Below are 25,610 nucleotides of genomic sequence, written 5' to 3'. Positions count from 1 at the left end.
AAAATAAAATCTCAAAAGAAAAAAAAAATTAAAAAAAAAAAGTACACATATACATAAACATTTTCAGAGCTCTAAACTCATTTTTGTGTAGTGTGGGCCCTGACTGGCTATTTCCAGAGTCAATGGTTTGAGACATTTAAAAGGGTCTCTCTTTCTGCTAGTATGCTTTGCCTTAAATTACAAAACCTACAGTTTACATTAGCAAGTTTTCCAAGTATTATTTGTTAAAATAGACCAAAAGCTAAGGAAGCTAAGCCACTACTAAATAGCTAAAATAAATAATGGAGTTGGCACATGCATAGAAAATACCTCCTAACGTAAAACAAGTAAATAGCTTAATAGTGAAAAAGAAATCTGGGAAAAATCAACAGACTATTTTACTATTCCTGTTGTTTTTCATGCTTTAATATATTTTGTTTTGGTTTTATTATTTTAGCGATTTTCCTTACTTCAAATTTCATCACAGATTATGATGAATGGTAAATACATGCAGAGATGACTTTGACGGAAAAATGCAAAATTAACTTTAACTGTACTGAAAATGCGCTACTCAAGATCTCTTAAAAAAAAAACAACAACAACAAGGTGGGGCATCTGGGTGGCTCAGTTAGTTAAGCATCATGGATCAAGCCCTAGGTTGGGCTCCCTGCTCAGCAAGGGGTCTGCTTTTCCCTCTGCCCTTCACCCTACTTGTGTGCTCTCTCTCTAATAAATAAACAAAACCCTTAAAAACACAAACAAAAAACCAAGGTATTCAAAAATATTTAACTGGGGCATCAAATTCCCTTATACAGCACAAGCAGAAATAATAATGAAATATAGTCTATACACCAAATTATTAGATACTAAATTATCTTATATATATACTCATATATCACAATAAACCTTTGATGAGAATTCAGTCTCATAACTTAGAATTGTAACTATCCAGACCTAGAATTCTAAGTTACTCAAGTATATCTATACAACTTCAGCTAAAATAAATTTTGGTAAAAATGCCTGAGTAGTACTTTCATTTCCTACACATTTCTAGTTTAGACACATTTTTAGAATATACTAGATACTATATATCTGGTACCAAGTTAAACAATAATTCTATTCCTTTCTTCTAAAATAATTAAATTAGCCATCTGTTCCATATATTTTTAGAAATTATATGTAAAGTTCCAAGTACAATGTCAGGAATTTAGATGTCTTCCAAGAAGGTAGTAGTTATTGTCAGGTGCTAAATTCAAGCAATATGACAAAATGACTGAACAGTTTTTTCCCATATGTGCTCCTTAAAGTCCTGTATTATTTTCCTGATCTGTGAGCTAAAATTAGATTTCAGAACAGTACTCTCAATTGATTTATGGCAGAAACAACTCCACTTAACATTAAAAACAAAAGTAAAATATATAGACATAAAAGTCAAAAATTCGGGATGCCTGGGTAGCTCAGTCAGTTAAGTGTCTGCCTTAGGCTCAAGTCATGATCCCAGGATCCTGGGATGGAGTCCTGCATCAGGCTTCTTGCTCAGCAGGGACCTGCTTCTCCCTCTACCCCTCCTCACTGCTTGTGATCTCTCTTTCAAAAGGGGTGGGGAAAGCCAAAAACTCCAAAATCCTTAAGACAATTGTATCAAGAGCTTGCCCAAACCCTCTCTCAAGATCATGCAAGCAGATCTTCAGCACTTTAAAACAGCAGCAAATTTATAATATTAAGGAGATTAATGTCTTCTGCAATATAAGTAAACACAGTAGCTATATTTTGTATCTTCCTCTGCTCTTGCACCTTTATAATCAGTCATTCCAGTAAAGGCTGACCTTGACTGATTAGAAGTGGGGGCACCTGCGTGGCTCAGCTGGCTAAGCATCCAACCCTTGATTTTGCTCAGGTCATGATCTCAGGGTTATAAGATCAAGCCCCACACAACTCAGAACCTGCTTAAGATTCTCTCTCTCTCCCTCTGCCTCCCTCCTTTCTCCCTCTCTGCCCCCATCTCTTAAAAAAAGTCCTGAAGGGATGAGGGACAATTTATCTCTCAGATCAGTTATCATGTCATAGAGTTCCGTCCTGTTGAACCCAGTTAATTAATGTTGGCTGTAGAGGTTCATTTCATGGCTACCGTCTGACTTGCTAGCAGCCTTAAAACTAATTTACTAACAAAACAGGCTATTTTTCAGAAGTTCCAGTTATAAAAATCTCAGATAAATAGATCTTCAGTTTTCCAAACTGAAATATTTCAAATATTTCCAAAGATATTAAAAAGATTTAAATACTTAGTATATTCACAATTTCTGTAGTGAAATATATACTATGTTTTATACCTATATATAAAATTGAGTCTTCCATCATTCAACCAAAGCTCTGTAACCTCACAGACACAAGTAGCCTTAAAAGGCAATTTTGGTGTTTAAGATGATTAATGTTGAACAGTGCACAGAATAAAACACGAGTTTTTTCCCAATTTAATTCACTATCATTAAAAGTTAAATAAGTACACATGATTTTTATATGAGGGCAACAAATAATTGACTCTCCCTGGTGTTCATATGGATATTTTTCTGCCACACTTACACAAATGTGTCATTAACAAAGCAACCCCAATTTTTCTCAATTTTTTTTCACTTTTCCTAAATTTGAAGTTTCACTTACCCATGTGTGCTCTGAGATTCTCATAATAGTATGAAAAGTCAACACTGTCACAGGCCATAAATTTAAAGGGAGAATTTCAGGCCAAAATATACAACTCAAAAGCATCTGCAGTACTGTCAGATCTCTTTAACTATGAACTTCAAAAATGACAGAAGAACTATTTTCTTAAGTATTTTGAAAGAAAACAGTTTTAAGAATGTCAAAAAAAATTTTGAAAGGACAAAAAAAAGTATTTTGTAGTCAGTATCAAGTAAAAACAAAACAGGCAAACCCAAGGTCACACATTATGACCTTATATTTATTTATATTTACTATGACTTTATATTTACTAAAGCCAGTATTAATGGACTAACAGCTACTTAATTATTACATTTCACTATGGCTATTAGAATATTAGTAACTCTATAGAAACTATCATTCATCCATGTATCCATAACGAAATGCTAGGCAGTGAGATGTTAAGAATTAATGGGAACAGGTGAAATCTTACACATTTATTGTCCTAACAGTAATCCCTAATTTCTCAGAAATGCTTAAGTATCTTTACTTCTGCATGGAAGTAGGCAGTATGCCAAATAGTCTGAATTTTTCTAAAATAATTATCACAGGGATTATGCGAGGATTTTCTCCCTGATACTGAATGACTGCAAACAAATTCTGTAACAACTGAGAAACTGCCAACTGGATGTCTAACCATCAGTTAAATTCGACATAAAAGAAAATGTATCCTTACTCACAAAATAGCTCTCCTTTATAACTTTCCCACTTACAAGTATCATCACCTTTGCTCTGGTTTCTATTCTTAAAATTCTGCAACTACATTTTAATAATTCCTCTTCAACTTGTAGGGGCATCTGGATGGCTCTGCCAGTTAAGTGTCCCACTCTCAATTTTGGCTCAGGTCACGACTGTGGAACTGAGCCTCACATCCAGCTCCATGCTTCCCTGGGAGTCTGCTTGGGATTCACCCTCACCCTCTGCACACTCCCCCACCAATATAACTAAAAATAAATAATCTTTTCTTTAAAAATTCCTCAACTTTTGGGGGCGCCTGGGTGGCTCAGTGGGTTAGGCCTCTGCCTTCGGCTCAGGTCATGGTCTCCGGGTCCTGGGATCGAGCCCCGCGTCGGGCTCTCTGATCAGCAGGGAGCCTGCTTCCCTTCCTCTCTCTCTGCCTGCCTCTCTGCCTACTTGTGATCTCTGTCAAATAAATAAATAAAATCTTAAAAAAAAAAAAATTCCTCAACTTTTAAAATGGGGGTAGGGTTGTTTTTAAAAAGAATTTTCCCAACCAAGAAAAAAAAAAAAATTCTCCTCTATTATGCTTCAGCTTAATCTACCCTGTTGACTTTTTTCTAATCAAAGCTTTCATTCTTATCAATGACTGCCACAGATTCCTAATTAGTTTTCCTAATCCCCAGCCCCACTTACCTTCTACAAAATTGGAAAGCAACAGTCAAATTAATTTTCTAAAATTATCACAATTATCACCCTTAATTCAGAAGCCACAAGTGGCACCTTAACTTCTTTGGATCAAAGCTAACTAAAATCTTGTACTTTACACCTTACATGTGGCTTCATGATCTGATCCTATTTTTCCTATTTGATCTCATCTTTTAATGCTCCACAACACAAATCTCCCTGATTTTAGACTCAAAGCAGCCTCCTCATCTCACTCACTCACACACACACACTCTCTCTACCCCTACCATGCACTTACCACAATTCTACCTATTCCTTCAAACCACTTCCAACTCTCCTCTTAAAGCCTTTGCTGATCTTTCCCTGCTCATTCTTATTATACTTGCATGTACCATAACATTTGACTTTATCAGATATTGTCTTACAGATAATTTCATGATAGCTAATATCAAAAATAATAAAGATGAGCTCAAGTTTTATCCCACATGTGAAGTCATAATCTTCCTGAACACACTGACTGAGAAACATGGAAGAAAAGGAAAAATAGGAGATAACATGAAAGTTATTGTTTAAACTAAAGGTCCCAAATTATGTAATAACTATTAATTATTTTTTCATACTAGAGCCAAACACTAGTCTTTGTGTGTCACAATGACAAGTTCAGGAGACAATGTAAGAACACTGCTTTAATTCTAGTGCCCAGAAGCTGCTTAAGGAAGCAGATTTCATAACCAGATAGGAGTCTTAAGTAGTCCCTAGTTTACAGAATACCTTTCAACTACAAATTTAATGTGTATTCATTCTCTTTCTAAATCTACCCAATATTCTATATATAATAAATGTAACAAAATGCAACTTCAAATAAATTTGAAGACTAATTAGCAGTAATAAGAAAACTGTAAACAGGGCGCCTGGGTGGCTCAGTGGGTTAAGCCTCTGCCTTTGGCTCAGGTCAAGATCTCAGGGTCCTGGGATCCAGCCCCGCATCCGGCTCTCTACTCAATGGGGAGCCTGTTTCACCCCTCTCTCTGCCTGCCTCTCTGCCTATTTGTGATCTCTGTCAAATAAATAAATAAATTCTTAAAAAAAAAAGTGGAAGAAAACTGTAAACATATTAATATAAAGAATATTACACATACAAAAATAATCAAGGCCTAAATGAAAACTCATTAAGCATTTATTAGATAAAGCCTCCTTCTTAATTATTGTTGGACTTTATAGGAGAAATACTTTATCAAACTGAACAACAAGAAAAACACTTTCCTTTTTTAGGTGGAGGGCAGGGGAAGGATTAGAGGAAGAAAAAGAATCCCAAGCAGGATCCATACTCAATGCAGAGCCTGACACAGGGCCCAATCTCATGACCCTGAGATCATGATCTGAGCTGAAATCAAGAGTCATGAGCTTAATGGACTGAGCCACCCAGGTGGCTCAAGAAAAACTTTTTTACTACTCTGAATTATATAACAACCCATCTACCTCTTAACCATGACCATCAAATCTGCAAAATGTACAATCCTCTAAACAGATTATAGGACAATGAAAAATATACTAATTATGGCACGTGTAAGCCAAACTATGGACAGATGATTGCTGTGTTCATGTTTTTAAACCCATACTCTTCTCAAACACACCTAATCAGGACTTAACGGAATTTATCTTTCTATAGACTCTATTACTGTAAGTACTCAAGTGTTTTACTGAATCTAACATTTTCCCTTCCTCATAAGTGCCCCCCCCCTTTGTCAATCAAACCCTATATTCTAACGTGAAAGCAACTGTTAGCAGGCAATCTGGAAAAGAAAAATTTATATTTTTTTAAAAGATCTTAACTACTTGAGAGAAAGAGAGAGTGAGTGTGAGAGACAGCATGAGTTGGGAGGACCGGGAGAAGCAGGCTCCTGCTCAGCAGGAAGCCTGAGGCAGGGCTCTATCCTAGGACTCTGGGATCATGACCTGAGGCAAAGGCAGATGCTTAACTGACTGAGCCACTCTGGCACCCCAGTAAGTTTATTTAAGAATAAGGATTTAGTTATGTCTGCTACATCTGTTCTATTTTCTCATTATTGTTCTAATAAAATAAAAGCTTTCACACGAAAACTATCATCTTAAAAAAAAAAAACACATCACAATAGTAAGAAAAAAAAAAAACTAGTTCAGCTAGGAAGTGATTCCATAGTTATAAAAAATGTACTGATTCAGAGAGTATCAAGCTGATACTTCCTGACCCTTGTCGAAATGTCAACTTAAGATAGTTGGCTACAAAGTGAATCTGTAGTTTTATAAAGAGTATCAATCTGATACTTTCTAATCCTTGTCAAAATGTGTAAGTTAAGGTACTGTCTTACGGGGATAGAAAAAAAATATATGAGTTGAACTCAACGTTCTGTCTTAAAAATGTGAAATCAGGGGCAGCTCAGTGGTTCAGTCAATTAAGTGTTTGACTCCAGTCAAGCTCAGGTCTTGATCTCCGGATCCTGAGTTCATGTTGGGCTAGGTGTGGAACATGCATGCATATATACATACATGCATAAATAAAGGTGTGAAATTAAAACAGGAAATACAAGACCAGCTGCATCCCTTTCATAAGAGACAAATATTTTTGTCTTTGATTTGATATAAGAGAATACTTAACTGTTTTATGGATTCTTCAAATTTATACTCTCTTGTAAACAGAAGCAGCTTAAATACCAGATATTTGGAGCACCTGGTGGCTCAGTGGGTTAAATGTCTGACTCTTGATTTTGGCTCAGGTTATGATCTCAGGGTCATAGAATTGGTTGAGCCCAGTGTGGGGCTCCACACTCAGCAAGGAGTCTACTTGAGATGCTTGCTCTGCCTCAGCCCCTCCCTGAGCTTGTGTGTATGTGCGCATGTTCTCTCCCTGTCTCTCTCAAATAAGTAAATAAATAACATCTTTTTAAAAATACCAAATATTTTAAAGCGTGCACCAAGTTGTTTTTAAAAGCCTACTAAAAGTTACTGCTATAAAGAATAATTTCTCCTTAAATGTTAAAATGTCCAATATACAGATATTTGGACAAAAGTCACACTTGACAAAAATATTACATTTCTGTTGATGGTTTGTCATCCTGGATCTGGAGTAACAAGTGACAAAAACTAATATAAAATTTTTTTAAAAACTAGAAAACAATCCAGGGACACTCACTAATAAATTATATTTTAAAAATACTGAAAAAGTTAAAGGACTTTCCTTTTCCAATGTATTGACAAGTCAAAGGATGTGCAGCAATTCTGTAACATCAGTTAAGAAGGGGAATGACAATCATATTCTATACATGGAAAAGACAGGAAAATTAGCACAAATGGCAGTCATGAGAAAAATTAAGACAAGTTCATTCATTCACTAAAACCTAGAAATGTAAACATATATATTCTCAGAATGTGAATCTTTGAAATGGGAAAAGCCTATGAATCATTTGAAGGAAAGATATGAAATGACATTATTTTAATAAGCCTCAATTTTAGAAGTCTTAAATAGCACAGGAGTAATAAGCCATACAATAAGAACATCTATAAAAGAAAACCTATTACAATTCACAATTTAAACTTTCCACATTGAAAACCTGAAGCAGACAAAAATCTAAGGAAGTCTGAAAAACTTTTTAACTCCTTCCTCATATTTTTCAAATTTCAAATGCTTCAGACTTACTCTAGATGCTCCACAATGATTTGTTATTGATTTACATGCTTTTACTGAGCTGTAAATAACACAGCAAAATGCTCACCACCAAAAACTTCTCTAGAAAAATCCTACCAGACCAAATTTTAACATAACAATAAATTTAGAAATTCTCCCTGACTCCCTTCCCCAATTATAGAACCTTTAGAAATTATTAAACAATGAAAGAAAACCGAGTTGTGGGTCAGATAACAGTACTGTATCATTTACTTTTCCGGTTTTCATCACTGTACTGTGGTCACTTAAGAGGATGTTTTTGTTGTCAGGTAACATATGCTAAACCATTTGAGGAACAACATATCTGCAACCTACTCATTTTTTGAACTATTCAAAATAATAAATGTATATATTTACAGAGAAAGAATAAAGCAAATGCAGTAAAATGTTGACAACTGGGGGGGGGGTCTGGGTGAAAATTACCTGGAATTCTTTGTACTATTCTTGCAACTGTACTTTCCCTTAAGTATGAAATTATGTCAAAATAAAAAGTTAAGGGGCGCCTGGGCGGGTTAAGCCTCTGCCTTCGGCTCAGGTCGTGATCTCAGGGTCCTGGAATCAAGCCCCGCATCGGGCTCTCTGCTCAGCAGGGGAGCCTGCTTACTCCTCTCTCTCTGCCTGCCTCTCTGCCTGCTTGTGATCTTTGTCTGTCAAATAAATAAATAAAATCTTTAAAAAATAAAAAAATAAAAATAAAAAGTTAAAAAGTAGGGGCGCCTGGGTGGCTCAGTGGGTTAAAGCCTCTGGCTTCAGCTCAGGTCATGATCCCAGGGTCCTGGGATCGAGCCCCGCATCGGTCTCTGTTCAGCAGGGAGCCTGCTTTCCCCTCTCTCTCTCTGCCTGCCTCTCTGCCCACTTGTGATCTCTGTCTGTCAAATAAATAAATAAAATCTTAAAAAAAAAAAAGTTAAAAAAGGGATGCTTAACACTTTTGAAGCCTGAGAACAAAATAACTGCATCAACTCTCTTAAGTTTCATGGTTTCTACTTTTATAAGTATTAATAAAGTATATCTCTTAAGTATATGGCACTTAGCATGAAATTAATACTAAATTATATCTACAATCCAAGGCAAAGTTCATATTTAAGTCATTTTCTTTTGCCTCAGGTGGAAAAAAGGAAAGGTGTAGTGAAGTAAACAAGTTAGAAGACAAATAACCACTAGTCTCTCAGCTCTGGGTTTTAGAATTCTTTCCATTTAAGAGTCAAATCATGGCTGAGTCTTTACAAAGTTAAAAAGCTGATATTCTCACCACTTTTTTCTTTCCATTAAAAAAAAAGCATTTAGGTTGGGTTACATCTGCTGAATCTATATGGTAAAATTAGCAAATAATTTTCTTCCCTTTACGAAGCTAGAAAAAAATCTAGAGAAATGTAGTAGTATGATCCAGTGGGTATAATTCATTCATATATTGGAATAAAAGAAATAAAGAAATCAAGACTACAGCTTACGAATTATTCTATCTTGTACAAAGCTATATCTAATACAATATCAGAATAAAACTCAACAAAAACAGTTAATAAGAATAAGAAAATACAGGAATTATCCTTTTCATGTAAAATTATATCTTTGTATTAATGTTAATCTACCTAGATTAAGACAGAAGTTATGATCCATCAACTGAAAAAAGTTTTTTATTTCCTTAAGTTTTATCTCCACATCAGGGATTCAGAGCCAATAGGTTCATATTGAACTTGATATATTCAAGGGCAAAAAGGTTTTATTTAAATTCACAATAAATGCAAAAAGAAACACATTACCTCCTAATACATTCCTGAGACATTATGCTGGAAATCTTATATGTACATATACAGGTAACCTTAAGACACGGGCATTTCTAAGAACATTAAAAATGAGAAATAATATAAAGGTCTAACTAACAGAGGCCAGGTTAAATCTACCAACTGCAAAACTATGTAATCATTAAATTATAACTTTTTCAGATGACTATGAAACATTTAAGACAAAATGAATTAAAATATTACAATATTTTTGTTAAAAAATTAAAAAGGTGGTTTATATAAAAGACAACACTTGGAAAAAGCTGTAAAGATATATGTCAAATATTAATCTCTAAGTATTAAGATTGTGGGTCTTTTCACATTTTTCTTTATGTTTCTAGATATTATACTTCCTACTGTCTGGGTAACAAGCATGTGTTATTTTTTATGGTTATATAAACAAAGTTAGTTCCTTTAAAAAGAAAGAAAAAGAAAGAAAGAAAGAAAGAAAGAAAGAAAGCAAGCAAGCAAGAAAGAAAGAGAAAGAAAGAAAGAGAGAGAGAGAGAGAGAGAGAGAAAGAAAGAAAGAAAACCAAAATTAAAAAGACCTGGCTAAATAACAGAGTACATATCTAGATAATAAAACAATACAAAAACAAAAACAAAAACAAAACCCCAGTACTGAGACATGAGAGCCTCAGGCATGGCTCTGCAGGCCCAACTTCTAATTTGTATCACAGCAATCCTCTTTTGTCCACTTCACATAGTTCTCCAATCTTATATTTCACAACAAGGTAGATGGTTAAAAAAAACCCTGAAAACATGTTATACAGAGGAATACTTATTGATGTGAAATGATGTCTTCTATGAAATGTCAGCTAAACAGGCAAATAAAACTTTGATACAATGGTCCTATTTTTAAAAGTTAATTAAATTAAAATGTTATGGGGGTTTTGAATTTTAGCTTCAGTTGATTTGTTTCTAGTATTTCTTAAAGATGTGGGTGTAACATTTTCTAGATACATTCAAGGCCTACAACTGAAAAAGACCTTCAATTGACCTACATATTATTTTCTAAACCTCAAAAAGATATAATCATATCAGGAGGAAAAAATGGGGGTATTTATATTTTAAATTAAAGCAACATTATCTAACATTTTCTAAAGAAATCAAAAGATGAGTCAGTTCATAAACAGCACACAGAAAATAAGTAATCTATTAAAATAAACTACATTTCATTAAAAAGACCTATACCCCAAAATTCTAATGTTTCATGTCTATATTCAAATAGTCAATCATGCAAAAGTACTTTTATACTAAACATGCATGAATTACGTAAATGATGTTAGAGCTGAACAAAGCCCCTGCCCAGCACTAAATGTTTTTAAATACAATAAGCAATTCACTGTATAATCTGAAACTTCTTAGAAAAGTTTCTTTTCATTCACATGCATAGCAAATTAGCACAATTTTATAAAAGAAAACTGTGTAACAAGTCCCCAAAACTCCCCCTATTAGCTTCCACAATAAATTAAACCATTTAAAAAGTTTTACTGCAAAAAACTTACACGCATTTCAGTTACACCTGCCATTTTATAAACTTCTCTGTCAACAAAGGAATATAAAAAGAATGCCTATATGGTTTTAGCCTTTGCCATCACTCTGTCCTTGACATAGTCAAATAAGTGAGACTAGCAATAATCAACAGCCAGTTCAAAATAAAGTTTTCCCCAAAGTGAGCTTCAAGTTTCTTCATTTAATACTCAAAAGTCTGAAGATAACTTTTCATGTGGCTGTTTGTAAAGTTTGATTCAAAAAATGGAAATGAACTGTATCACTGAGAAATGCTATAGCTGAATTTATACTTTCACAGTACACTGATCAGATGCAACATAGTGAAAAATACTATGAAAAAAAGTTACTTAGCTAGAGACCAAACAAACCTTACTGGCATCACTACCCTTCCTATTAGCCTTCCGCCACAGTAGTCAACAAACTACTACCCAGGAGAGATTTTTCTGCTGTCCTCCTGCTTTGCTGTTGGATTAAGACCAGAAAGCAGCAACGATGAAAAGGGCTTTTATATTCACTGTACTTAAGGATTTCCAAACTAAGAAATGTAACCTGGGCAAGAGTTGGTTATAGCTGTAATACCCTATTTATCAAAAACAAGGAAATTTATACTTTCTCCCTTTTGAACAAATTTGTTACTTTTAATTTTTAAAAATTTTTTAAATTTGTTACTTTAATTCCAAGGCCAATATTCCTTACAAATTGGTAAAATTTTTAAAGCTTTAAACAAAACAAAAAACCTCCCTTGAAACCTTCCCTTCATCCTTATTAACATTATTTAAAATGATTTTTCACTTGCTTAATAACACAGCCTAAGTTATACTGAAAGAAATTTCAATTATACAGCAAAGTTTAAAGTTAGCTGCCCCCTGATGAAACCAAACAAAGGTACACACACACACACAAAAGCAAGAGTTGAAGAATTTTTTTCTAAGAGACTGGTATACAAAAATTGTAATAGAATCTGCACTTACTCTTCACCCCTTTCTTCCCCTTTCGTTCCTTCTTGTACTGTTCCTTCAGTTTACTTATTAATCCCTGGTCTACATCCCAAACCTCAGTAGGTGGGGAGAGGTCATCTTTATCTACATGCAGCATATTATTAAAAGAAAAAAAATCAGCAGTTGGCAATGCAAGCTGTTGGCAGTAAACTGTTACAGTTTTACATAATCATAATAATAACACACTAACAGCATGTACCCAAAATACTTTAAAGGTGCAGTTTCAGTTTTGGTATTCACAACTCAAACTCTAAATGCCCATCTCATAAGTTTCTAAACAGTTAATACTAACAGTTAAATGGTGCTTCCTATCTATGAATCACAAATTTGAAGGTTCTTATTCTTTCAATGAGTAATATCCAATGGACTGACATTAGAAAACTGTTATACAAAAGAGATCACTGCATCTTTATAAAAATGTTCATCAAAATTATTCAGCCAGCATCATAAAAGCAAATGAATGAATTACATGCGAACTACTCATAGAGTGCAAGCTGGAAAGGTCAGTGCCATTTTATTGATGAAAATATTCATGCACCTTCTGTCACACTGATTCTGCATGCACGGGTAACTATACTAATGGAGAGGCATTCTAGTCCAATATAATACATACATATAGTTCCAAAATACATTATCTCCAATAATACATACAAAGCATTCAGAGAATCCCACCTCGGCCCCCACCCCACCCAAAGAGTTCAACATCTCTTTACCTTCTTCCATTGGTCTACAACTAAGATTAGCAAAAAAAACAAACAAAAAAAAAAACAAAAAAACAAAACTCAAATTCCACTGAAGAATTTTTGAGTTTATTTTTTTTTAGGGTAAGATAAAAGCAGTGACAAGCATGGAGAAGTGAAAACATACATTGCTGTACATCTGCTAAAGAAGAAACTTCAGCTATTTTAGCTGAATAACAAATCTGTATTTATTTTAAGTAAATACTTGTGCCTGGAAAAATTTTACTCTATAGTAAACTAGAAGAAAACAGCATTAAAAAGAAGCAGAATAAAAATAAATCTATTAGAATTACTTTAAGTATTAAGGGTTTTCCCTTCATTTGTTTAGTTTTAAAATAGCCATGTTACTAGAAAGTTTAACATTCTGTTACAGAGTAACAGCTATGAGTTTATGTAACCATGTTACTAAATAAGAACTGTATCAAAACACACAGGCTAAGTCACTGAACAGGACTGACAGAATAGTGAGATTTTAGGGAAACCACACTTGCTAAATTTCTAATAACTCATTATATTCCAGATTACAAGTCTTGTAAAACTGCCTAGGCCTCAGTGACTTAATCCATACAGTGGACATTAAAAAGCCTTTTTTGCCCCTTATAGACTGCTATTTGTAGTAAATATAAAAATTCTCATATTTGAACGGCATATAGAAATTCAATTACTTACTGTACCTTGACCCTTTTCTACTACACTTGTTATCACTTTCTCCCCTATGGATATACCTATGATCTTAGGCAATCTGGATGTAAAAAGCTAAATTCAAAGCTTTAAGTTAATTTGCCAACTTGAATTACTCAAACTAGGTTGCTCAAGATTGAAACATATACATAGGATTATCTGTCAAACTTGCAACTGTAGTACTGTTTGTAATACTGGAGTAATATTGATTTAAAGAGAAAATTTACTTTTGTGTACTGTAATCATGAAGTTTACTGAAAACGGCTGTAACCAGAAATTATTCTGTGAACTCACTGGATACTCCCCCAAAAATGTGATCTAAAGAACAAATCATTTGCATTCATTTTAATAAAACTAGCAATTATTGTTTAAGTAACCACTTAAAGTAAGCCAATCTATGTATTTTTAAACCTATAGAAAGAAAATTTAAAAACAAAAAAGCTTCAGTGGTATAAATTTTACAAAGGTAATGCCATAGGACAGAAAATTTTAGTAAGATAGCCTCAACAGTTTTTTAAAAGACCTCTGTAGAAAAAATAAAGTTGTAACTCTAATTCAAGTAGCAAAGGGTACTAGAGTGAAAAAGCAAAAGGGAATAAAAAGGATAAGCCTAAGGGAAAAAAAACAAATATTACTTGAAAGATAACCTAAAGTCTAGAAAACAAAGGTTAACTCAAAGCAGTGCAAAGAACAGGTTGGTGAATGCATATGTGCACAAAAAACATCCTGAAACTTGCCTTGTAATAACAGCTGATTTGATACTGCTTATAAGAAATAGTTAAGAGCAAAAGGGAAGAGGCAGCATAATCTTCTACATATTCTGTTTTGTTAATAATCTGGGGTGGGAGGAATACCAAGAAAGGAGGTTGAATCAGTTAGGGGAACTTTTTTGTTTAAAAGAAAACACCAATATGCACACACACAAAAAATGACCCTTAACAACTCAAAACCACAAAAACATAAAATTCTAATATGGTAATTCTAACTATCATAGTAGAGGAATTATATAAATCTATTTAATATAGCATAAAAATATAACATTACTTTATGCAAATATTCAGTACTTTAATTATCCAATCCATAATATTTAAATACAAACATTCAGGTACTAATTACATTTGGTAGTCCTATAAATTTCCACAAATCACACTTACAAAGTGGAGGAGAAAATAACCAAACATGCTCAAAATGCCATGTCTCCATGAGAGAAACAGAAAAATTAGAAATGCCTACTACTATTTTTGACTATGAGAAGAACTAAAAACTACCAAAATTAAACTCAGACTACCTAATGTAGATAACAGAAGAAAAATAGGATTTAGAAGCTACCTAAAAAGCAGTGGTTTTATACGATAAAAGTATTCAAAATTAGAATATCTGAGATTTATAATGTTACAAAATAAAAAACAACAGACTACCCACTGTGGGTGGGTACTGGAATGTTTCAGTAGGATACATTACTTCCGAATAACAACAACAACAACAACAAAACAAAAAAAAAGGTCTTTTACCCAATAATTTAAATCTCAAAAACTGTCACCTTCCCATTTGTAAGTAAATTCAAATTTAAGCAAATGAGTTAAATAAAGGTATATTTGTATATCCATCCTCTTTGTTCTGGAAAAAACTGAATATAGCACCTGTTGAGTAGAAATGAAAAATACAGAAACACTGCATAAATCCTTTGACAGTCTGCATTTGGTAAGGAAAGAAACTGCCTGAACAATTTTGTTCTTTTCCTTCTAAAGAACTTAAAATGCTTTAAAGATGGTTCAGTCTCATCTGGAAGGAAGAGACTTTCAGTTACTTCCATATACACAGATTCAGGTCACAGTCAAATAGTAACAGTAAAAGTGAGTAATATATACTATTATCACTCACTAGTTAGGTCTGCTTTAGAAACTGCTCTAGAGCCAAAAGCCTTTAGACAGAAGGACCAATCGACTAAACACAATATAGCATTTCATTATTAAAGAAATAATGCCATTTTATACAAACAAAATTCCTGAAATTTTTGTATATTCTTTTGACTAACAGTTAAAATTCCAGCAATTTTAGGCAAAGAAAGCAGGAATGGTTATATGCCAAGCATTAGCTATGTAGATATTTGAAAACTGTTGATTATTTTCTTTAATGAAAATAATCTAAACGTTCATCAGTAAGACCCCAATTAAATAATGGAACATACTGACAGAATATTATGAAGCTATTAAAAATGTTGCTGCAGAAGAACAATGTATTAGGTAAAAAGTGTGGGTTATAAACTGGAACTAAGCAAAATCCTTTGTTAAAGACAGATACATATATATAATTGTTAAGCATGATTCTCCTTACACAGTGGCATTATAGGTTATTTTTAATTTCTTCTTCACAGAAGAAGGGTTTCTAAACTCCTAAAATACATGAATTACAAAATAATTATATACTTATATAATTTAAATGTACTTATATAATTATAAAATAACCCGGGGGGGGAAAACAGTACTTTAGAATCTACTGGGAAAAAATTAGGTATTTCTAACATTGAATGGGTTGCACAAAGAAGCTTAAAGAAAACTTTTATACTTTTATTGTGCCCCCTGAGCAACGCTAATTCTTAAGAAAGGTAAACTAGAATATAGCCATTTTCAAATAGTAAGTACAAAAATGTATATTCAAAGTCTAGAAGGTAATTCTGAATTTTTTTCATATTTTCCACTAATGTGCCTCTTCTCTTTCCAGTTAGAAGAAGAGATAAGTAAAGGTCTGAAACAATGCTTAAGAATTATAATCAGTAAGAAAGCAAATAACAAAAAAGATTTTTAAGTGCTTAAATTGTTATCAGGATAGTAAATAATTACATTACCTCTTAGGTTTTGTTTCTCCTGCTATTAGCAAATTCAGTTTCAGTACACAAATGAGGCATTTTTAAATAATATTTGTTCCCCATCATCAAAGTAGTTTTTAAGTAGTTAGTGATATCTCCTCCTGCTAGTAACTAAGCAACTCTGGTGTTCCTTTGAAATGTGCAATAAGGTACTTAGTGACCTTCTCCAATAAAGCTCTGTAAACATAGTGTGAGTTCTACCTGCCAGATAACATGCTGGTTTTCAAAGCTGATTGAATGCACAACAGAGTGGACCTAAGCTATTATCTTAATAAATTTTTATACTTTTATTTTCTAATGGAGTTTTAAATCCTGTATAAATAGAACTGTTTTCTTTCAGTTATAGCTGGATTATTATTAGCATTATGTATCATTTCCAAAGTCTAGGCCCTAACATATGCATACTAAATATATGTAGTAAAGTTTAATACCTTCACTAAACCTTGTTCGATATAAAGCTGTAATTCAAGATTAGTAGCTTTATTACTTTCTAGCAATAAGTCAGGTAACATTGTATGGGCATAACAAGAGTTAAATCCTTAAACCTAGATTCATTACCAAATTAAATAATGGGAATGTTTAAAACTACATATATGTGCTTTTATTTTTTTTTTTTAATTTGCTAAGAGGAATTTCTTTCAACTTTAAATCAAGGTAAGTTCCAAAAATCAAAATCCACCAAAAGGCATATATTAAACAATAGTTTTGTCACCAAATCTAAATAAATTGGTACAAAATACCCTGAGATTATTCAACACCACTTCCCCTTGTTCTCGTTCAACTGCCACCATACATTCAAATACTCACATTCCACATATAATATTCAACCAATATATCCTTAAAGGCTATTCTCCCGCCCCCATATTTCTTTATCACCTTACCCCATTCCGTGCCATCCCCTGAACTCCGTGCTTCTCCAGCTCCTTCACCATCTTCAGCTGTCACTAAAAAATCAAATTCTTTCAGTGCTTCCTCAGTATCAGGATCATCAGTTAGGTCAGCAGCTAAACCTTCATTACCTATCTGTAAATGGAACATAAGCCAAGAATTACTTTTATCCTAGATTTTAAAGGGATCCTTTATATGATTTCACACAATTATCTTTATATTTGCACTCCCATTTTTAAATTACTTATACAAAATTTTAGATTTTCCATTTATTTCACCAATCCCCAAATATATGCATATAAATGGCAAATATAAATTTCTTAACAGTGTCATGTGAAGATTACTGTAAGATGTGATATAAGTAATCTGGCAGTAAAAAAAAAAAAATGGTAGTTAAAAAAATGGTTAAAATAATAATCAAAAGCAGTTCACTTCTTTAATTAGAATAGGATCACAATTACCCCTATTTATAGGTCCTTTTACTCACTTACATTCTAATAATACACTGTGTTGAATTGACTTCACTCACTGAGAACTGCACATGTAGTCCATAATTCACAAGATCCTGGCATGGCTAATATAGTAAGAATATTAACTGATCTTAAGTCAATAGCTGTGAAAATAATAGTGCTTTGCCTCCCAAGGAAAAAAAAGGAGGGGGGAATCTCTCCATTTACCCATGTTACACACATGAGTATGCTGCATTCATGAAATGTGAAAGGAAGGCTGAAAACTGCTTTAATAGCCTAAAAACTTTTAAGGAACAAGAACATTATTATAATATCCCAAGAAAACAAAACTTAACCCATGTACTTTTCTTTAGATACATGAAATACTCTATACTACTGTGGTAATTCATAAATGGATCATCTAATTTGTGTATACTCTTATAGCTAACCCACATCACTGATAAAATTGATAACTCAGTTTCTTAGATTATGAGGAAAAGTAAATTTTTATTAATCCTTATCAAAGAACAAGAATGTAGACACATACATTTATAATCTATAGTTTAGTCCCTCACCCAGAGTGGGAGTATCCCCCTTGCAGCTTCACTTTATTTATCACCTGTGTACCGTACACGAAGAGTCAGACTTCAGCAGTGATTCTTAATTGTAGCAGGAGTGGATAAGGTGGTGGTTGTTTTTTTTTTAAGTTTCAAAGTACCAGACTAGTTCTATTTAAAAAAGACCCCTTTTTGCCATTTAGTGAATGATACAGCAAATAATAATTTCTACTATAGGTGGGTAATAGTGAGAACTGACAATATATAAAACTTTCAATCGAGATGATAAAATAAAAAATAATCCATCACTCCTAATGTAACTTAAGACATCTTGAAAATTTCTACTCCAAATACATGTGTATATGTATTTTAGCCAAAAAAATTAAAAACTGAGTTCCTACTTTGTGTTTATTCATCCGATGTTTATCTTTTCCTTCTGGGATGCCTTCAATCATGTCATTTTCCTCTTCTTCATCACTGTCATCAGCATTTTCTAAAAAATTGAATGTCTCAAGAACATCACCAGAGGGCCTGTCAAAGGGGACAAAGATGAATCCAAATATACCAATGGTTAATTCTAATATTTCTTTGTTTCCTATTTTAAAACAGTACTTGAAACTAGTATAGAGATACAAATGATAACCTATTTATAATATATTGCCTAAGTATTTTACCCAAGAAAATAATGTTTTGAAGATTGTCTGTTTTCTGACTAAAGTAAAAGTGATTGTTTTGTCAAGTTTCTCTTTGAGTAATTACTGTGTCAAAATCTTATAGTAACAGACACTCAAATGTGGTATTATTTCTCAAAATAAAGCCACCATAAGCAAGCAAGTAAACTTAGCATTTCTTATAGTTCTACAACCTCTTAAGAGGTCCAAATGTCTGAAGACTTAAACCTGCCCAGATTTAAAGTTATGGGGTAAATCAGATACAGATATCCCAATCCATTTCACAGACTTTCTTACCTACAAAACAGGATTCTTAATATACTAAAGAAATACTTTCTTCAAGTCTTTCAGAATCATTCAATTTAATAGGTAATAACAATCGTCTATTTTAATCTACCTATGAAGTCATTTTTTAAACTATAATTTGAGTCCCTTCTCTATGTACAAAAAAGTGTTTTCAAATAGCTGTTTAATATCTAATAACAAAGCAAGAGAACAGTGAAAATTTCAGCCCAAAAAAGACTTACACAATAAAAGTCTCTGCTCTACCATTAACTAGATGACTGAATTTGGCCAAGTCACTTAAACCTTTTAGCTGCAATTTCTTTACCTGTAAACTGTTTGGGTTGAACTAGATGATCTTTTGGTACCAAAAAGAGTAACAATCTAAAATACAATTCAGACTTTTTTTTTTTTTTTTTTGAAGGGGGCAAGGCCTGGAGGGGCAAAGAGAGAGAGAGAAAGAGAACCTTAAGCAGGCTCCATGTCCAGTGTGGAGCCCCCAATGCAGGGCTTGATTCTCACGACCCTGAAATCAACAGAAGATGGGGTCACCTGGGTGGCTCAGTCTGGTGAGCATCTGACTCTTGGTATCAGCTCAGGGCATGATCTCAGGTTTGTGAGATCAACCCCTGTATCAGACTCCACACAAGTGCAGAGTCTGCTTGGGATTCTCCCTCTCCCTCTTCCTGAGTACAGATACCCCCTCTCTCTAAAATAAACTAAAATCTTAAAAAAAAAAAAAAAGAATAAGACACTTAACCAACTGAGCCACCCAGCCACCCTAATTCAGACTATTTTTTAACATAGCATGGATTTTAATAGGTCTACTATATACTCTACCTAATCCAGCTCATTGTTTAAGGACTTACATAAAAACGGAATGTAGAGACAGATGTTTTTCCAAATACAAATCAGTAAAACAAAGAAACTACCACAGTAACACAACACACACTTTCAGCTCAGTATCTACAGTATGTCTTAACATCTGGGGATTAAATAAAAAGCAAAAAGTTAAGTGGCAAAACTGGTACATTAAAGACAGAAAAATAGAAACTAGTACATATAAGATATGAGAATTCCAATTCAAACTCTCACAAATTAAGTAGTACTGTCCCTTGGATAGAAATGTCTGTCTCAGGGGTGCCTGGGTGGCACAGTCAGTTAAGCGTCTGCTTTCGGCTCAGGTCATGATCCCACAGTCCTGGAATCAAGTCCCATGTTGGGAGCCTGCTTCGCCCTCTCCTTCTGTCCCCCCACTTATGCTTGCTCTCTCTCCCTCTAGTTCTCTCCTTCTCTCAAATAAATAAATAAAATCTTAAAAATAAAAAAAAGAGATGTCTCTAAAGTGAAAATCATGTTTTAAGTTTCTAAAACTCTATTTTTTTTTAAACTGTATTTTTAAAATAAGACTTTATTTGTCAGAGAAAGAGAGAAGGGAGAGAGAGAGAACACAAGCAGGGGAAGCTGAGGCAGAAGGAAAAGCAGGCTCCTCGCTGAGCAAGGAGCCCGATGTGGGACTCGATCCCCAAGATCGTGGGATCATGATCCAAGCCCATTGCAGACACTTAATCAACTGAGCCACCCAGGCATCTCTTTAAAATTGTATTTCATCACAGCAATACACATGGATGGCTTTAAAAGACAAATAGAACACAATTCATAAAAGAAAATGAATCAGACTTTCCAATATTAAAAACTTTGTTCTTCAAAAGACAGTGTTAGGGGAACTTAAAGAAAAGCATACAGACTGGAAGAGAATATTTGCAAGTCATATATTTTATGAAGACAACCTGTGTCCATAATACATAAAGAACACTTAAATAACAGTAACAAATAAAAACAATAAAAAATGGGAACATTAGTCAAACAGACACTGTATCAAAAGATGCATAGATGGCATAAACTGATGGTCAACATCATTACTCTTTCGGAAAATGAAAATTAAAGCCACCACAGACTATCAAAGGTCTGAGACTTTACCCTACTTGCATGCTAACATACTGTTTCTTTTTGAGATGCTTCTTTTTAGCATTCATGATGATGGCCTTTGTATTTTTTTTTTTTTTACTAATTTTATAGTGTAATTGGGACGAATCCTTTCAATCTGGAAACATCCTTGAAAATTAACAATTTATAAATTTATTCCAGAAAATTTTCTTTTATTACTAATTTAATAATCTTTTCAAGACCATTTTACCTGTTCTCTCTGGAACTCCTAGTCAGATGTTGGCCCTACTGATCTTTGAATTTACCTCTTTTCAGTCCTACTTCTTCTTTCCCCTTTTCTCTTTTCGGAGGGTGGAGGTGGGGGGGTGATTCTTCAATCTTATCCTCCAAGTTCTATATGGAAATTATTTCTATCACACCTTTTAATCTCTAACAGCTCTTTTTTGATTTCTGATTGAACCTTTTCTTAGAGCTTTTAAAATTTAAGTTCAATTAATTAACATATAGTATATTATTAATTTCAGAGGTAGAGTTCAGTGATTCATCAGTCTTATATGATACCCAGTGCTCATTACACCCCATGCCCTCCTTAATGTCCATCACTAAATAACATCCCACTTGTTTTGTAGAGGTATTATCTTCTCTCAATCTTTTCAGAAGAGTAATTATAGTTTTGAAAATCTGCTCCCTGTTTTGAGTTCCTTTTTTCTTTGGTTCCCTGGTTTCCAATTTCCATAGTAAAGTCTCTCCTGAAATGTTCACCTTTAAGAGTGAGGCACCAAAGGCTAACTCTATGTACTGAGTGCATGGGTGAGGTTTGCCAAAGTGACTGGCTTCACTTCTGCATGAAAGGACAGAGCCTCACCATTTCACCGGCAGATCCCAATTGTTAGTATCATTAAGTCTTTCCTATTTATGTGATAAATTTCAACATTCTGCCTGGAAGGGATGTAAGACCCACTGCCAATATACCAGAAGCCAAATATTAGAAGAAAACAAGAGTCTCACTGCTCAGCTAGAGATTCAGATAATCCTCCTGTTTCCAGTTAAATAGATTCTATCCTAGAGTTGCTTTATATCTTAAGAAATCAAAAATCATGGAACTTCACTGGAAAATATACCACCACAGGTGGAGGGGTGTTTAGCTTGCTACACAGGATAAAAGAGATCTGAGATTCTAACAACCTCTTACATAAACTTTAAACCAATACCCCAATCATAACCCCCTCTAAACCCAATCCAGATGTATCTGATACTTCTAATTCCTTAGCCATTAGAGCTTTGCTGGCATTTTAAGACTTTAATTGGCTTGTTCCTTTTATTATTGCTCCTGAATGTCCCTAGATTTAAAGCATGTGATATTTCTACATTTTCTTTCCAGCCTCCAAAACTGTTAAATGCTCCCTATCTGATGAACAGTACATCCTCCATACTCTTGCCAACTTCTCAAATTGTTAAACTCACCCTATCAGGATGTATGGTACATCTTCGCATTCTTTCTACATATTCAGTTTTTTGTTCTTCTGCGTTAATGCATTTTTAAAAAGTCTTTAACTGTAATTTTAACAGAGTTTCCAGAAGGCACATAACTAAAATGCGGCTTTTTAAATCCATGATACTTAAGCAAAAGTCTTTGTCTATGGATTTTATAATAGTTTTTTTTTTTTCATTGCCAACTATGTATTTACTATCCTCTCTCACTGTAAAAAGAAAATCAACAGAATAAGAAAATTAAGGTGGCTCAGTTGGTTAAGCAACTGCATTCGACTCAGGTCATGATCCCAGAGTCCCAAAATCAAGTCCCGCATCAGGCTCCCAGCTCCACGGGGAGTCTGCTTCTCCCTCTGACCTTTTCCACTCTCATGCTCTTTCTCACTCTCTCTCAAATAAATAAATAAAATCTTTAAAAAACAAAATTAAAATGTCCAGATGAAGAGAAAATAAAACGGAAGCCAAGGGCAAGGTTGGTTAAGTAAAAGGCTAAAAGTCAGCCGGGGGTGAGGGAGCACGTCTGCAGGGCACGAATATGGCAAGAATCCAAACAGAGTAAAGAGAAAGAGAGCAACTACTAGAGGTTCACAGGTAAATCAAACCAATTACTAAGCAGCAGCAAAGATTTTCCAGTTGCAAGACCTAAGAGAACTCTGTGCTCCTTGAATCCTCATAAAGTAGATGCTTTGTGACATGATGCACTGTGCATTAAAAACACCTCCCTCCCCAATAAACCAACAAATACAAGAGCGACATTCACTCAGCAAAATCTAGTAAATATTACCCTGTAGGGTCACATTTCAATAGGATACACAGTATTCCACCACAACTAGCACTTACTATGTTCTAAACGCTATTAATTCATTTCTTCTTCACATTAACCCTATCATCACTATTTTACCAGTGAGGAAACTGAGGCACAGGAAGGTTAAGTACCTTGCCCAGAGTCATAATTAATAAGTGGCAAAGTCACAATTTAAACCTAGTTAGTCCTCCTCAGAATTCACATTCTAAACCATTAAACCTCTAATAATATCATCTAAAATTTGCCACTGCTCTGTTAAACATTAAGATTACTTCTAACTTTTTACTATTATAAATAAGAATGTGATAAACATCCTTCTGCTAAAATCTCAACATGTTAGATCATTTTTCTCATTCCTAGTTTTCAAAGGCCCGAATAATAGCTGAACCACACATACCTGCATTAGTGCAGATTCAGAATACGTAAGTATACTCATTAAGATGGAAGTCAGACTTGATTAAGAACAACTATTACCTAAACATCATCTGTGGACACATGAATGGAACAAGAAAATGTGGTATCTACATACAGTGGAATATTACTTAGCCAAAAAAGGAGGAGATCTTATCATATGCTACAACACGCTAAACCTTCATGACATTATGCTAAGTGAAATAATGTGGTCAAAGAAGGACAAACACTACATGATTCCACTTACATGAAGTACTTAAAGCGGTCACTCATAGAAACAGAGAGTTGAATGGTGGTTGCCAGGGGCTGGTAGGAGGAGGAAATAGGGAGTTGCTATTCAATAGGTGCAGAGTTTCAGTCATGAAAGATGAACAAGTTCTAGAGGTGTACTCTATAACATTGTGCTTATGGTTAACAATACTGCACTATACACTTTAAAAATTGTGAAGAGGATAGATCTCATGTTATGTGTTGTTGTTTTTTAAACACAATAGAAAAGAAACCTATTAAAGTCTTAATCTTGCAAAGGCAAGGAGCTTTACAAAAAGATTAAGTCTGGTGTGGAAATTTAATTCAGATTCAGGTGTGCTAAACTGCATTCCTCTAAATATTTATAAATTCTATGAACTACTCAGCCTGATTAGCTAACAAGCTTAAAAATGCATAATACTTTTGCTTTTTCTCTTATACCACAAAAATATTCTGTGCTTCCTGAAATCCAGAGTAAAGAAAATAAGAGCTCTATTTGATGTCAAATGTTACTGAAGAGGCCTTATTTCTCGGAAATAAAACCCCTAAAGCAAAGGTTTATGTTAACTTGAAATTTCCAGTACATGTTTTAAACAAAAGCATAATGTCATGAAATACGGCAAAGGTAAGAAATAATGCTAGTTTATAAACAATACATAGCATTCATTTCTTAAGCTCTAAAGGAACTCAAGGAACTCATTTTGCTTCTTTCCATTCTCTTCTTCTCTTCTACGTCCTTCCAACCTATGTTTTCAAGGTGACATCTAGTGGTTAAAAAAAAAATTCTACCCACTTATTAACACCTTGCATTTATCAAGTCTGTATTAACCAAAGGTACGTCTGACAGACAAAAAAACATCAAAGGTGATGAGGACATGAAGAAATTGCTGGTGGGAATGTAAAATAGTTTACCCACTTTGGAAAAGAGTTTGGAACTTCCTTGACAAGGAATGGATAAACAAAATGTGATATATCCATAGAACAGAGTATTACTTGGCAAAAAAGGAATGAATTACTGACACATGGATGAAGCTTAAAAAACATTACGCTAAGGTAAAGAAGCCACTCACAAAATAACCATTTATATGAAATGTTCAGAATAGGGAATCTATAGAAACAAAGTAGATTAGTGGTTGCCTGGGGTTGGTAGTGAAATGAGTGCAGAGCAGAATGGGGAGTGTTGGCCAATGAGTTTGGGGTTCCTGCTGGGAATGATGAATATTTTCAAAACTAAGATTGTGGTGATGGCTGAGAGACTGAATATTCTAAAAATAAACGACATACTTTAAATGGCAGAAATGTATAGTATGTGAATTTTATCTCAGTAAATACATTAAATTTTAAAAAGTATTAACTGATGGCTTTCTGACAGCAAACATAACACAAAACCTTGTTTCTTTCATACTTGTGTGTAAATGACCATTACTACTCTAGTTATAGAGTACCATTATAATTTATTGAAAATACCCTACCAAAAATTTAAATCAGGATGTTAAAGTAGCTCTGAACTACATGAAATT

The 25,610-nt window shown here is 33.9% G+C and overlaps 1 protein-coding gene across 4 annotated transcripts in view; it reads right to left on the bottom strand.

The window, feature by feature from the left end:
• The window catches only part of STRN3 (striatin 3), a 114,169-nt gene that overhangs the window by 22,718 nt on the left and 65,841 nt on the right, over window positions 1-25,610 (bottom strand). Inside the window, exons 6-10 of one of the 4 annotated variants that reach the window (XM_032848914.1) lie at window positions 18,636-18,765; window positions 17,222-17,363; window positions 12,027-12,137; window positions 1,990-2,065; window positions 1,738-1,817 (exon numbers count right to left, since the gene is read on the bottom strand). In XM_032848914.1, coding sequence (XP_032704805.1) covers window positions 1,738-1,817; window positions 1,990-2,065; window positions 12,027-12,137; window positions 17,222-17,363; window positions 18,636-18,765 — 539 coding nt within the window. Of the gene's footprint in view, window positions 1-1,737; window positions 1,848-1,989; window positions 2,066-12,026; window positions 12,138-17,221; window positions 17,364-18,635; window positions 18,766-25,610 lie in introns of all 4 variants that reach the window. The other 3 variants (XM_032848913.1, XM_032848911.1, XM_032848912.1) reach the window with 3 other exon arrangements.

This window comes from Lontra canadensis, unplaced genomic scaffold (genome assembly GCF_010015895.1).
Source record: "Lontra canadensis isolate GAN:19392208 unplaced genomic scaffold, GSC_riverotter_1.0 scaffold214, whole genome shotgun sequence".
NCBI classification, from domain to species: domain Eukaryota; kingdom Metazoa; phylum Chordata; class Mammalia; order Carnivora; family Mustelidae; genus Lontra; species Lontra canadensis.
The sequence above is the reverse complement of the archived record's forward strand: the minus strand, read 5'-3'. Positions and strand labels throughout refer to the sequence as shown.